This window comes from Cervus canadensis, chromosome 23 (assembly GCF_019320065.1).
Source record: "Cervus canadensis isolate Bull #8, Minnesota chromosome 23, ASM1932006v1, whole genome shotgun sequence".
In the NCBI taxonomy this organism is placed as follows: Eukaryota; Metazoa; Chordata; class Mammalia; order Artiodactyla; family Cervidae; genus Cervus; species Cervus canadensis.
The window spans coordinates 47,651,424-47,664,213 of NC_057408.1; the positions used below are offsets into that span (position 1 = coordinate 47,651,424).

The 12,790-nt window shown below is 41.1% G+C and overlaps 1 protein-coding gene across 2 annotated transcripts in view; it reads right to left on the bottom strand.

Annotated features, from left to right (window-relative positions):
* LAMA3 (laminin subunit alpha 3) overlaps positions 1-12,790 on the bottom strand; it is a 250,485-nt gene that overhangs the window by 163,817 nt on the left and 73,878 nt on the right. The window contains exons 8-11 of one of the 2 annotated variants that reach the window (XM_043444124.1): positions 9,709-9,827; positions 5,785-5,875; positions 3,573-3,704; positions 1,593-1,658 (exon numbers count right to left, since the gene is read on the bottom strand). In XM_043444124.1, the coding sequence (XP_043300059.1) occupies positions 1,593-1,658; positions 3,573-3,704; positions 5,785-5,875; positions 9,709-9,827 (408 nt within the window). The remainder of the gene's footprint in view (positions 1-1,592; positions 1,659-3,572; positions 3,705-5,784; positions 5,876-9,708; positions 9,828-12,790) is intronic. The other variant, XM_043444125.1, reaches the window with a different exon arrangement.

The window sequence follows — 12,790 nt, forward strand, 5'->3', positions numbered from 1 at the left end:
GAGAAAAGGGAACAGAATAACAAAGGGATTACTGGAAACAGACCAGAAACAGAGTATCTAAAACATGCTTGTGGAAGGAGACCAGAGATGTGTATTGTAATCCAGGCTCAAAAGCTGAGCCCCATTCTAATCAAACGGCAAACAAGGACACACTTGCTGTACCCACTGTGGGTAGAATACCATGCGTGGAGATCAGGAAGTAAGTCAAGCACAGCTACCGTCCCCAAGAGACCAAGGGTGTGTGCGCATGCATGCTCAGTTGCTTCAGCTGTGTCTGACTCTTTGCAACCCCATGGACTGTAGTCCACCAGGATCCTCTGTCCCTGGGATTTCCCAGGCAAGAATACTGGAGTAGGTTGCCATTTCTTCCTCCAGGGGATCTTCCCGACCCAGAGATGGAACCTGCATCTCCTGTGTCTTCTGTATTGCAGATGGATTGCTTCTCTTTAAATAAATCAGTACCTTTTTGTGATACTTTTAATGAGATTAAATGAACAGAAATCTGGCCAACCTTTATTATAGGGAGTCAGTAACTTCAAATATCCCCAAAGCGACCTTGAATCTGTGCGATCCATCACCTGCCTTTGGAAATTCTTAACTGGAATATTTTACACCAATGATACGAGACACAGCCTGAGGGATGCGTAAGTTCCCCATTGTGAATGATTCCCATTTAAAAGGAGCACCTTGTACAAGACACAACCCTGCATACTAACCATCTAACACATTAGTGATTTTACTTATTTATATGTTAAATATGTTACTGTATGAGTTGCCCCCACTCTACACCCAACTAAAATATAAGTTATATAAGCTATAGGAGAGCTGGGAAATTTATTTCACTGCTAAGTCCCCTGCAGCCAGAACGGTGCCAGACACATGGCAGGTGCTCACAAAACACATGCAGAATCAGGGATTATGTAGACAGAGCACCTCTCCACCCCAAAGCCTGCTTCTGCACACACAGCCACTCTTCCCTGGGCACTTTTCTGGCTGCAGCAGCTCCTGGGCGCCCCCTGCAGGCCAGGTCCAGAGAGGTAATGGCCCAGAGGCAGCCCTCCCTACCCGGCAGGTGACTGAAGTTCTCCATTCAGCTGGGAGAACGCTGAGCAAATTCTCTGCTGTCTCCCAGAGCTGCCATGAGGATTGCAGCTCCAGGAGCTACCGCAGGACCAAGCTCGCTAAGGCGTCTTCATAAACGGCCCCTTCAGTCTCAGACTCACTCCCTTACTGAGGCTTCCTGGGGTCATCCCCCAAATGAATGGCTTGCACTCAGTCCCTTTCTGAGTCCCTTCATGGAGAACCAAGACACATGGCAGGTAGTTGACTCTCACTGAAGGCTGCTGAGCAAACTGGAGACAGACAATCCAAATGGCTTAGTCGCCTTCATCAGGCAGTGCCTTTGCAAAGCACAGACAGGATTAGAGGATGAAGAGGCAGAGGGGTGAGGAGTCCAAATGCAACACGCCCACAAGGCACCACCAAGGTCCCGTAAGGATGATTTGAACTCGGACACAGCTGTGTGCATAGAAGCAGGAAAGGAATATGGAGAACGTTTTTACTGAAGTTAAACCAAGTCAGAAATTACTTGCCTTTTATTATGTCTCCAGCTACTGGATCCTCTGGACTTGGAGTAGAAACAGGAAGGATGGGAATTCCTAGAAAAATAGTTTATCAAAAAATACAGAGAAAAATTAAGGGCACAGCATAGTAAAACAGTAAATTGCAGTAACTAGGAAGATGCCCGCTCCAACTTAAGTGAAAGCAGTGTGTGAAAACCAACTGACAAAAAAGAAAAAAGGAAATATTGCTACACTTAAAAGTGTAGTAGCTAGTAATAGAACCAAGAAGGTCAGACATGAGTATGATGTGCATAATAATGAACAGAAATGGATATTGTGTGCTCACAATAGCTAAGTCCCAGTTGATTAGGGCTGAACTGGACTTCTTTAGTATCTTTTTTAAAAATTAATTAACTAACTTTGGCTGCACTGGGTCTTCATTGCTGTGCACGGGTTTCTCGATGCGGTGGCTTCTCTTGTGGCAGAGCACAGGCTCTAGGCTTGCAGACTTCCATAGTTGCGTCGCACAGGCTGAGCTGCCCCAAGGCATGTGGAATCTTCCTGGAGCAGGAATCGAACCCGTGTCCTCTGCACTAGCAGGTGGATTCTTAACCACTGGGCCACCAGAGAAGTCCCTTTAGTATCTTTATTGCTCTTTCATGTAAAATTGAGACTAGTTTTTTAAAAATGTTTCCTTACAAGTTTTTACTCTAAAACTTTGCTTATGAAAATAAAATTTCTGCTCAGCCTCTCTCCAGTAATTAAGGATTCTAACTGATTAAGCCCTGATTCAGTGTTACTATGTTTGGGCTTAAAAGTCGGCTCCTTTAACTCTAAGATGGTTATATAATTCTTCCTCCAAACTGGGACACTCAACAGTGGAAGTGGGTGCTCACTGAACAGTGACCCCGGGACCGCAGGTGCGTACGGGGCCAGATGGTGACCACACGCCAGACAGGGCCACACACGTCCTGTCTGCACAGCCTCAAACTCAACGTGATTTTCCCAGGATAGGAGAATTGTGAGGTGGGAATGGGCAACAACTAAGGTCTCAGTGTGGCAGCCTCCTCCCGAGACAGTGTTTCTCTGTCCTGACACCAAACTCCAGTTTCTAGGCTGATGCAGAGCAAACAGAACCATGGCTCTCGCCACAACCTGCACGGCAGATTTCAGACTCTCCTGCTCCGTGTTCTTCCCTGGGGGCTCAGACAGTGAAGGATCTGCCTGCAGTGTGGGAGACCTGGGTTCGATCCCCGGGTTGGGAAGATCCCCTGGAGAAGGGAATGGCTACCCACTCCAGTATTCTTGCCTGGAGAATCCTGTGGACAGAGGCTATAGTCCACTGGGTCCCAAAGAGTCAGACAGGACTGAGTGACTAATACTAACACACTTGCTCCCTGTTCTACGGTGTTTCTAACAAATACATATTTTTTCTCTCTGAGGTACTGAGCCATTCTCTTAGGTCATGACAGTAGGGTGAGATGGGGGGCTCCCCTGTTAAGTGGGTAAAAGCAGACACATCCCTTGGCCACCAGAAATACAACACACACACGTGTGTGCAAATAAATATTTGGAAGCCCTTTTTTTTCTAGGTTTATGAAGAAAAACTTCACACATGGATTACTATTAAGTTGAAATTGCCAATATTTGCCCCTTGGGTCTGATGAGATGGTCATGTCTATGGTACAGCCTAACACGTTGGAGATAAATAATACTATACAATATACTCATATAAATGTAATGTTCCAAACTTTGGGAAACACTTTCACACAGATATTGGGTTGGCCCAAAAGTTCATCTGGGTTTTCCTGTAACATCTTTTTTTTTTTTTCCTGTAACATCTTATGGAAAAACATGAACGTGTTTTTGGCCAACCCAATACAGCCTTCCTGGCCCTATTTCTGTCCCTCTCTCTTTCCCCGCCCCGCCTGCCACGCCCTCAGAGGTCGATGCACAAAGCCCAGGTAAGAGCCGAGGAGCCAGGCCTCCCCTTCTACCACCAGGACTTACTGGAGCAAAGTGGGAAATGATAGTAGCCGGCCGCACACTCCTCACACTGGTCTCCGCGGAAGTTGGGCCTGCAGTTGCAGCGGCCGGAGCCCTGCTCACAGTCCTCCGCGTGCTCCGGGTGGCAGCTGCAGGCTAAGAGAAACCCCGGATTTCAGAGGGTCCGTCCTTCATTGCACCTCTTAGAGCCAATATTTCCTAATGTCCTTATTACTGGGTTGTTTGAAAAGGTCATTCAGGTATTTTCATAAGGTGCTATGGAAAAAATCCAAACTAACTGTTTGGCCAATCCAGTACTTCATCATTGGTCCACATGTGTTCCTGAAAGGCCACTGCTTTCCACTTGTTTGCAGTGACTCAACCCTGTGGCCTTCAGAGACAGGCTTTAATGCTTAGTCACACCTCAAGGGAAGGCCTTGAGGATGAGGTTTATGATGTGAGCACCACCCAGCCCACCAGGCAAGAGGCAAAAGGCACTCTCCCCCATTGAAGGGACTGGGTGGGCATGTACGGCAGCCCCTGGCAGGGCTGCCAGGCAGAGCCTCTCCTGGCTGTGAGCCAACTACCAATGTCCAGAGTGGTCCTCGTTACACAACTGTGTCGTGGACGTGAATGTGAGATGCCTAGACACTGATATATAATCCGTGGACAGCACAGCAAGATCACGTCTGTAATCCAAATGTTAGAATCAAATAATAAGACTGACTGAAGGCAGTTTTTGTGACCGACATGATGGTCAGGTTTGCACTCCAGAGGGACAGACAGGCTGTTAAAGGCTTGGTAACACCCTCACTTCCCCTGACCTGGCCCAAGTCCTCACCTTGGGCAGCAAAAATACTGTCACAGCTCAGCCGAGTCTCTGTGCGGTGAGGACCTGGGAGGCTGCACAAGTCATGAGCATCAAGCATCCCCCAGCCTGGCCTCTCCTGGGGTCCTTTGTTTAATTTGTTATTATTTATGCGTCCAGTGGATTCTCAGTGCTACGCCTCTAATACCTCCAGGAGACCATCACAGTGACAAAGAAAGAAACTAGAAAAGTGATGGAAAACTGAGGTTCCTGATAAGGCAAGACTATATTCACAATGTCCTGTTTTCTTTAGCCAATGCCTATTTTTTGTGAACACAAGAAAAATAATGGGCATACTTCATGGGGTGATGTGGAAGATCGAGGGAAAACAGAGACCCGCTTTTAACAACGATGATGCCCTCAAACCTTAATGATACAATGAATGAATTTGGGGGGAAGGTGGGCACGGAAGTCAACTTCAGGACTGGAATTGTTTTCTAACTGCAATAGCTAGAGAACATAAAAGAATCAAACAATTTCACATGCATAACAAAGTCCATAATCTGATCTATGACTGATAATTGCATAGGGGGAAAAAAGTGGCGTTTTTCTGTACAATGGAAGCAGTAGGTTACAGCGGCACTGGACAGATATGAACAATATCCTAACCTACTAGTTAGTGGTTCTGTCACCTGGGCCAAAATATTTAACTACTCAGACCCTTTGATTTCTCCACATCTAAAAAGGAGACTAATAATACATTAAGTTTGTTGTGAGAAAAGAAATTTGTTATTCAGGCAAAGCCTTGTATATAGCAAGTGCTCGAAGAATCATAACTATTTTGAATATTATGAATATTCATAAATCCGTATGAAATATGTGTCTTATGCTAATTCTGATGAAATCTGAAATTACTGGATATCACAGAAACATGCCAAAACAACAGAAAACATTTGTTGGAGGCCTAGTATGGGACAGGCCCAAGTCTCAGTATTTTCCCAGGTGGTTTTTTGGTGTGTTTCTTTTTTTTTTTTTTTAATTATTTTCTTCTTCTTCTTCTTGTTTTATTTATTTTCTCTTTTGTGGCCATGCTATGTGGCATATAGGATCTTAGCTCCCTAACCAGGGGTCAAATCCATGACCCCTGCACTGGAAGCATAGTCCTGACCACTGGACTGCCAAGGGAAATCCCTTCCTAGGCGGTTTTGATGGCAATTCACTTAATCTTCGAGACTAGATTATCATTTCCATTTATATAGAAGAAATCTGATTCTCAGAAAGACTATGTAACTGAGATCACACAGTTAGTAAGGAGTAGAACCAATAATATGAAGAGACAGAGAAAACAAAAGGAATTATTAGCCAACCGTAATTTAGCCCAATGATCTCCCTGCAGTCTAAGACACACCAAATTGGAATGAAACTTACGAATGCAGCCATCGGGGGCATGGGCCGGAATGCCATAAGGGCGATAATAGCCCTTAGCACACTTCTCACAGTTTACACCGGCTGTGTTATGCTAGAAAGAAACAAAAGAAACTTAGAGGGAAGAATACAGGAGAAGCCCTTATTTTGTGCTATTCATCCTGAGAAATAATTCTGTCATACACAACTGTAATGTTAAAATCACTGAAGAAAAAAAAAAAAGCACAGATCTTGACCTTGAGTCTCCAAGATTTATCACAGGACACTGGCTTGAACTTGGCTCTGGAATTTTTTCCCCATTGGAAGAGGAAATGAGGCCACGAACTGAACAGGCCAAGTTTTCCTCGCTACCTCTCACTGAAGCACCTGATATCTGAGTGAGCAAAAACTCCAGAGGGCTACTCAACCAAGCTTCATTCCACAGTGATGAATGGATAATAGATCACCTTTTGGCTTAACCCTAGGAATAAAGGGCCACGTGTGTATTTTTATCTTCTTCAATTTTGGAAGAAACTGCATCTACAACTCCTTCTCTCGTCATTCCAAAATTTTATCTGTGCTTTACTCTGAAACCATTTCCCAAACATTTCTGCTATGAGAATTGAAAATGTAGGCATGTGTCTCACACACAGAGCTCATTTTAAAGTACAATACAGGAAGCCTTTTATACTTCACAGCTAATCCTTGTAATTGTCAGAAAATCAAATTACCCAACATGCACCATCAATTTCCAAGAACTATAAACGATGGATCTAGCTCAATTCTGCCCCCCCACCACCACCACTGGAAAACAATCAGAATGACAATATTCTTTCATTGATGAAAGGAAAGGCAATAGGAAATTTAAAAAATATATATATATATATATATAACACACTGATTCTAAAGGAGTCTGCATAGAACACAGAGAGGAGAACAAGGACCCTTTCTGGATCCTCTCCCCTTTAATATGATTTTATTAATTACAGACTTTTATTTATTACCACTTCTTATCCTGTGGGCTAAAATCTGAATTCACTTTAACACTGAGGTCAAAAGCACATTGGCCACTTCTTTGACTTCATTTACATGCATAAATATCTTGGGCAAATAGGAAACAGCTATAGGAAATAGGAAACATCAAATGCCAATGACCCTCTCAACTCTGTTCTTGGCCTCTATGGCTTCCAACAGATAGAGCACATCAGGTTGAACTTGGGTCCAAATTTTTCCTGATGACTTAACGTCAACCCAAGCAGACGTTAAGCCTTTTATCTGCTTATTGGCCGCTCAGATACCCACTTTTATGAAGTGTTTATTGTATGCTTATTGACCATTCATACATCCACTTTCTGTGAAGTGGATAGTCAAACCATTTGCAATTGTATTAGGTTATTTGTCTTTTTATTACTGAGCTGTGGGAGTTCTTTATACATCCTGGATACCAACCAATCATCAGACTGATGTTTTGGGAATATTTTCTCCCCATTCATGGCTTGCCTATTCATTTTCTTCAGTGCCTTTTGTGAGCAGAAGTTTTTCATTTTGATGAAGTCTGGTTTGTCTATTGTTCATGGTTATTGTTTTCGGTGCCCTAAGGAAACTTTGCTCATCCTCTGAATCATCAGGATTATCTCTTATATTTTTCTCTAAAGCTTAAAGTTTTAACTTTGTTTTGGGTCTGATCCATATCAATTTAGTTTTTTGTGTATGTTTGAGATGGATGGTCAAAGTTAACTTTTTCCCATATAAAATCCAGTTACTCCAGAACTATTTGTTGAAAGGACTTTCTCTTCTCTCCCCACCTCCTGCCACTTGATTGCCTCGGTACCTTTATCAAAAATAAAATGTCCATTGTGGACATAAAATGACCCAAGTCTGGGTCTGCTTCTGTGCTCCCTGTTGTGCAATGCTGATCTATTCTTCCAGCCTTATGTCAGTAGCAGTGTTTTGATTACTGTAACTTTACAGTTAATCTTGAAGTATGATAAGTTCACCAATTGTATTTAGTTTCTTTAAGACAACTTTGAATATTCTAGGTCATTTATATAACCATATAAAATTTTAATCCACATGTCAACGTCTTTATAAAAAATAAAAAAGAACTTCCATTAACTCTGTACAGAGTTAATTTGGGGAAAACTGATATCTTAATACTACTGAGTCTTCTAATCCATAAATATGTTACATTTTTCAATTTTATTTAGTTTTTTCTAGATTTCTCTCAGCAAAGCTTTTTAGCTTTAACAGAGCGGTCTTACATGTCTTTTGCTAAATTTGTTCCTAAGCATTTTATGTTTTTTTATACTAGTTTTAATCAAATTTTAATTTCATTTTCCTGTTGTTTGTTACTAGTATATATAAATACAATTAGCTTTTCTATATTATCATTGTACCCTCCAATATTACTAAATTCGCTTATTAGTTCTGGTAATTGTCTTGTATATTCCTTAGGCTTTTTTACATAAACAATCATGTCATCTCCAAATAGAAAACAGTTCCACTAGTTCTACTTCTTCCTTTCTGACCTTAATACTTTTTTTTCCCCTTGTCTTATGCAGTGGTTGGGTCTTCCCGGGCATTTTAACAAGAATCCTTTCTTGTTCCCAATCTTTAGAAGGAACGAGTTCAGTATTTCATCACTAACATGACATCCATTATAGGGTTTTCATAAAAACCCTTCATCAAATTTCTGACCATCCAGTGCACCTGCAACGTTTATGTGCACGCAGATCAACTGAAGGTCCTGTAATACATAGCTTTAACAAGATCCTGGGATTTTTCACTGACTCACAAAACCCAATGATTCATAACAAACCTATGGTGCATATTTACTTGTATTTAACTGTGATGACAGATGATATAAAATGTGTGGAGAGGGAGCCATGCAGAGAACGGTGGGTTTCTCTGAGGGTGTGTATCCCTGGTTCCATACAAATAGGCACCTCATGTAAAGTGCCTCTTTAATGGCAACATTAACAAAATATCATTCTAAAAGAAAACAAGACAGAATATAGACTAAATTCATGAACACTTTACACAATTTTTAATGAATATCTTGAGGCAGATATACATATATCCTCCTCTGCTATATACACCTCTTAGCTAAATTCCAGTGAATCCAATCATTCTACAGAAGGGATGAAGAATCAGTTTTTCTTATTTGCTGTCAATGTCAATGGCAGACATCATTAACTGATCATGACATACTTCCTATAGATTCAGAATCCATTTGAAAATGGGATTTAAAGTTAGCATGGAAATTGATACCAAATTGTCCTATCTTAGAGCCTTTCTACTATAACATGGATAGCAGTCAAGATGAGAGGAATTCTCCCCTCCAATTAGGCAAAGACCCAAAAATCTAATCAACAGAGTTTGGGCAAATATACCTCAGTCCATTTTCCCTACAATCTCTAAATTACATCCAGCTAAGCAGGCTTTCTATGTACAAAAGTGGAGAAAAGGTGTCAGAAAATCCTTTCAATTGCATATCACTTTCTTGACATCATTTATTTTTTAAATGTCTTATAATTTAAATGTTTTAAAATATATTTTTATTTATTATATATATCACTTATTCATTTATTTTTGGCTATTCTGGGTCTTTGTTGCTGTATGGGCTTTTTTCTAGTTTCAGTAAGCCGGGGCTACGCTCTAGTTGTGGTGCACAGGCTTCTCATTGCAGTGGCTTCTCCTGTTGTGGAGCACGGGCTCTAGGGCACACGAGCATCAGTAGTTGCAGCTCCCAGGCTCTATAGTTGTGGCACACAGGCTTAATTGTTCTGTGGCATATGCATCGTCTTTCTGGACTAGGGATCAAACCCATGACTCCTGCACTGGCAGGCGGATTCTTTATCACTGAGCCACCAGGGAAGCCGGTAATATTGTTTTAGAGTAGGGCTTCCTGAATGTTCATTTCCGAGGCTGACTTAAATAGTGCCTTACCTGACAGTTAATGCAGACCCCTCCACCTGCATAGAGGCCTTGGATATTCAAGCTTGCCTGCTGCCTCTCGACATCTGGATCATAATAACAATCGGTGGAGTGGCCATGGCAGTTGCATGCTGAGGAAAGAGCATTCTAAGTTAGTACTGCATCATGACTATGAGATCCTCAGTAAACCCCTGCACCAAGAGAATTACTGCTCACTGAACTACAAGAAAGTCCATTCTGGGGCACCATAGATACCCTCAGTGGAAAATTCTAGAGATTTTACACAAAGATCAGCCTACAACCATATGCAATTTATACCTTCTTTTGTTTGATATTAACTATGAGAAAGTTTCTCTTTTTTAAAAAAAATGAGATATGTAATTACAACAAAGTAAGATAAACCAACATGCCAAGGAGATCAAACCAGTCAATCCTAAAGGAAATCAACCTTGAATATTCACTGGAAGGACGGGTGCTGAAGCTGAAGCTCCAACACTTTGGCCACCTGATGTGAAGAGTTGACTCATTGGAAAAGACCCTGATGCTGGGAGGGATTGGGGGCAGGAGGAGAAGGGGACAACAGAGGACGAGATGGCTGGATGGCATCACCGACTCAAGGACATGAGTTTGAGCAAACTCTGGGAGACGGTGAAGGACAGGAAGGCCTGGGGTGCTGCAGCTCATGGGGTCACAAAGACTGAACACCAAATGCCAATTAAGCTGCACAAAGTGAATATTACTACTACTCCTACTGCCGAGAATAACTGAGCTCCTGATATACTAGGGAAAGCATTACATGCATTATCTCATTTTATATGCACAATATCTTTCTAGGGGAGGTATGATGATGTCCAGAGCCCAGATGGGGACGCTGCAGCTTGGAGAGGTGAAGGGAAGTGTTCACTCACAGATTTCACAAGTCAGACAGGCAGAATCCTGACCTGTCTTTCTGTGACTCCAAAACCTATTCTCTCAGTCAACATTCCAAGCCTTTCATCTCAGCTGTATCTATAATAGTGATCAATGGAAGTCATCTTGACATCTAACCACAGGGAAATGGCTAAGCAAACAACAGTATATTTGCTTGGCTGAGAGTTCTATGAAGTCAAGCACTTGCTCATGTTTTATTTGTAATAGAGCAGGGTGCCCTGCACACAGTAAGGATTCAGCAAAACAAACACTTTTTAGATACACTTGAATCAAGAATGACTATACCATGTGCCACCAAAAAGGATGTCAAAGAGTTTTTAATGATACGGGAAAATATTTTTAAATACTAAGTGAAAAAGATCCAGATATAAAATTGTATAAAATAATATACTCTTGAGCATTTAAAGTATGTATGAAAAAAACACTAGAATACCTAACAAAATATTAATAGTGGATCTCTTAGGGTAATAAAAGTATTAATAATTTTACTTTAAGAAATAATTTCTAAATTACTTACAGTTAATATATGATACTTATAAAATTAGAAAATATAGTTAAAACCCATTTAGGATTTTCATCATTGCCAGGATGAAAAATATTTAACACAAGTAAAATTCTTGTTGTCTCTTAGGTAGAATATATGTTCACTACATTCCACCTAGATAGAATTTTCTGTCTTTCCAGGAATTTGTATATTTTAATCAAGTTCTCAGATAAATCTATTAGGGAAGAAGACTGAGTTAGAATTCCAAATTAACCTGTTTTTTTAAGTCTTTATCGAATATGTTACAGCATTACTTCTGTTTTATGTTTTAGTTTTTTTGGCCCTGAGGAATGCAGATCTTAGCTCCCCAACCAGGAATCCAACTGACAGCCCCCTTCATTGGAAGGTGAAGTTTTAACCACTGGACCACCAGGGAAGTCCCCAGTTATCCTGTTTTTAAGAGCTTGAACATTTTTTTATTTTCATTTCCTCAGTGGCGCCATGATTTTTTAAAGCATTTCTATTTACTACATCAGTTATTTCTTCAGGAGTCTTTATTTTGAAGTGCAGTAACTCACATGGAATTTAGACAGCATCTAGCAAATATCTTACAAGGTCTGATTTCCATATGCAGCCTGTAATTTTTAGCCATTTTGGCAAGTGTAAGAAAGTTAAAAACTTATGAAAGGAAATTATTTAAAAGTCATCACGCATGTTGGAGTAAGCATGTCATTCACTGAGGGGTCCCATTAGTCTGGAAAACAAATCATATGACCAGTGTTGGAGTTTATGTGATAACATTTACTCAATCAAACTATTTTAAGCCAGCATCTAAAAGTGTTGAAAGAAACGACCCCTGATTATTACTTTTCCCTCTTCCTGGCCCTCTTATCTAGGGATAAGAAGTAGGGGATTCACTGCAAAGGAACTGTTAGCTCTGACTATCAAGTGAGAATGGCCATCCAGGTAACACCCTGGACCTGGAGATCACCTGACCATTCACCCAGACAGCATCCACACCGTCCAGCAAGGTTAGCATCTCTCCAAGCTCGCTTGGAACGCCTCACCAGAAATGCATTCTAAGTAATTCTGCTGGTGACAGAAATCAGTCTTATTTCTTAACAGTTACAAGAATTATTTGGCCAAAATGCTTTCTTACCCATCTAGTTAAAACAACAACAACAAAAAAGTGAAAGTGTTAGTCATTCAGTTGTGTCCAGCTCTTTGTGATCCCATGGACTATAGCCCACCAGGCTCCTCTGTCCATGGGATTCTCCGAGCAAGAATACTGGAGTGGGTTGCCATTTCCTTCTCCTGGGGATCTTCCTGAACTAGGGATCAAACCCAGGTCTCCTGCACTGCAGGCAGATTGTTTACTGTTTAAGCCACCATGGAAGCCCCCTAGTTCCACAAACCTGGATCCAAACACCCTTTGGTCATTTCATAAAAGCAAATTCATCTTCAGATGCTAAGAATATTCAGCAAAAAATAAGCCACAATCTCCAAAGTCAATAACGACAAGTTAAAAAATGTTTCTAGCAAATGGAATAAATATGTGAATTTCTAAGAAGATGGGTTTAAAAGAAAATCTTTAGTTGGCTGTCATAGGGCTTGTTTGTTAAAATAACACTTTATTTTTTTTTTCTTTACACTGTGCCCATAATTAAAAGCAGCCTCTCG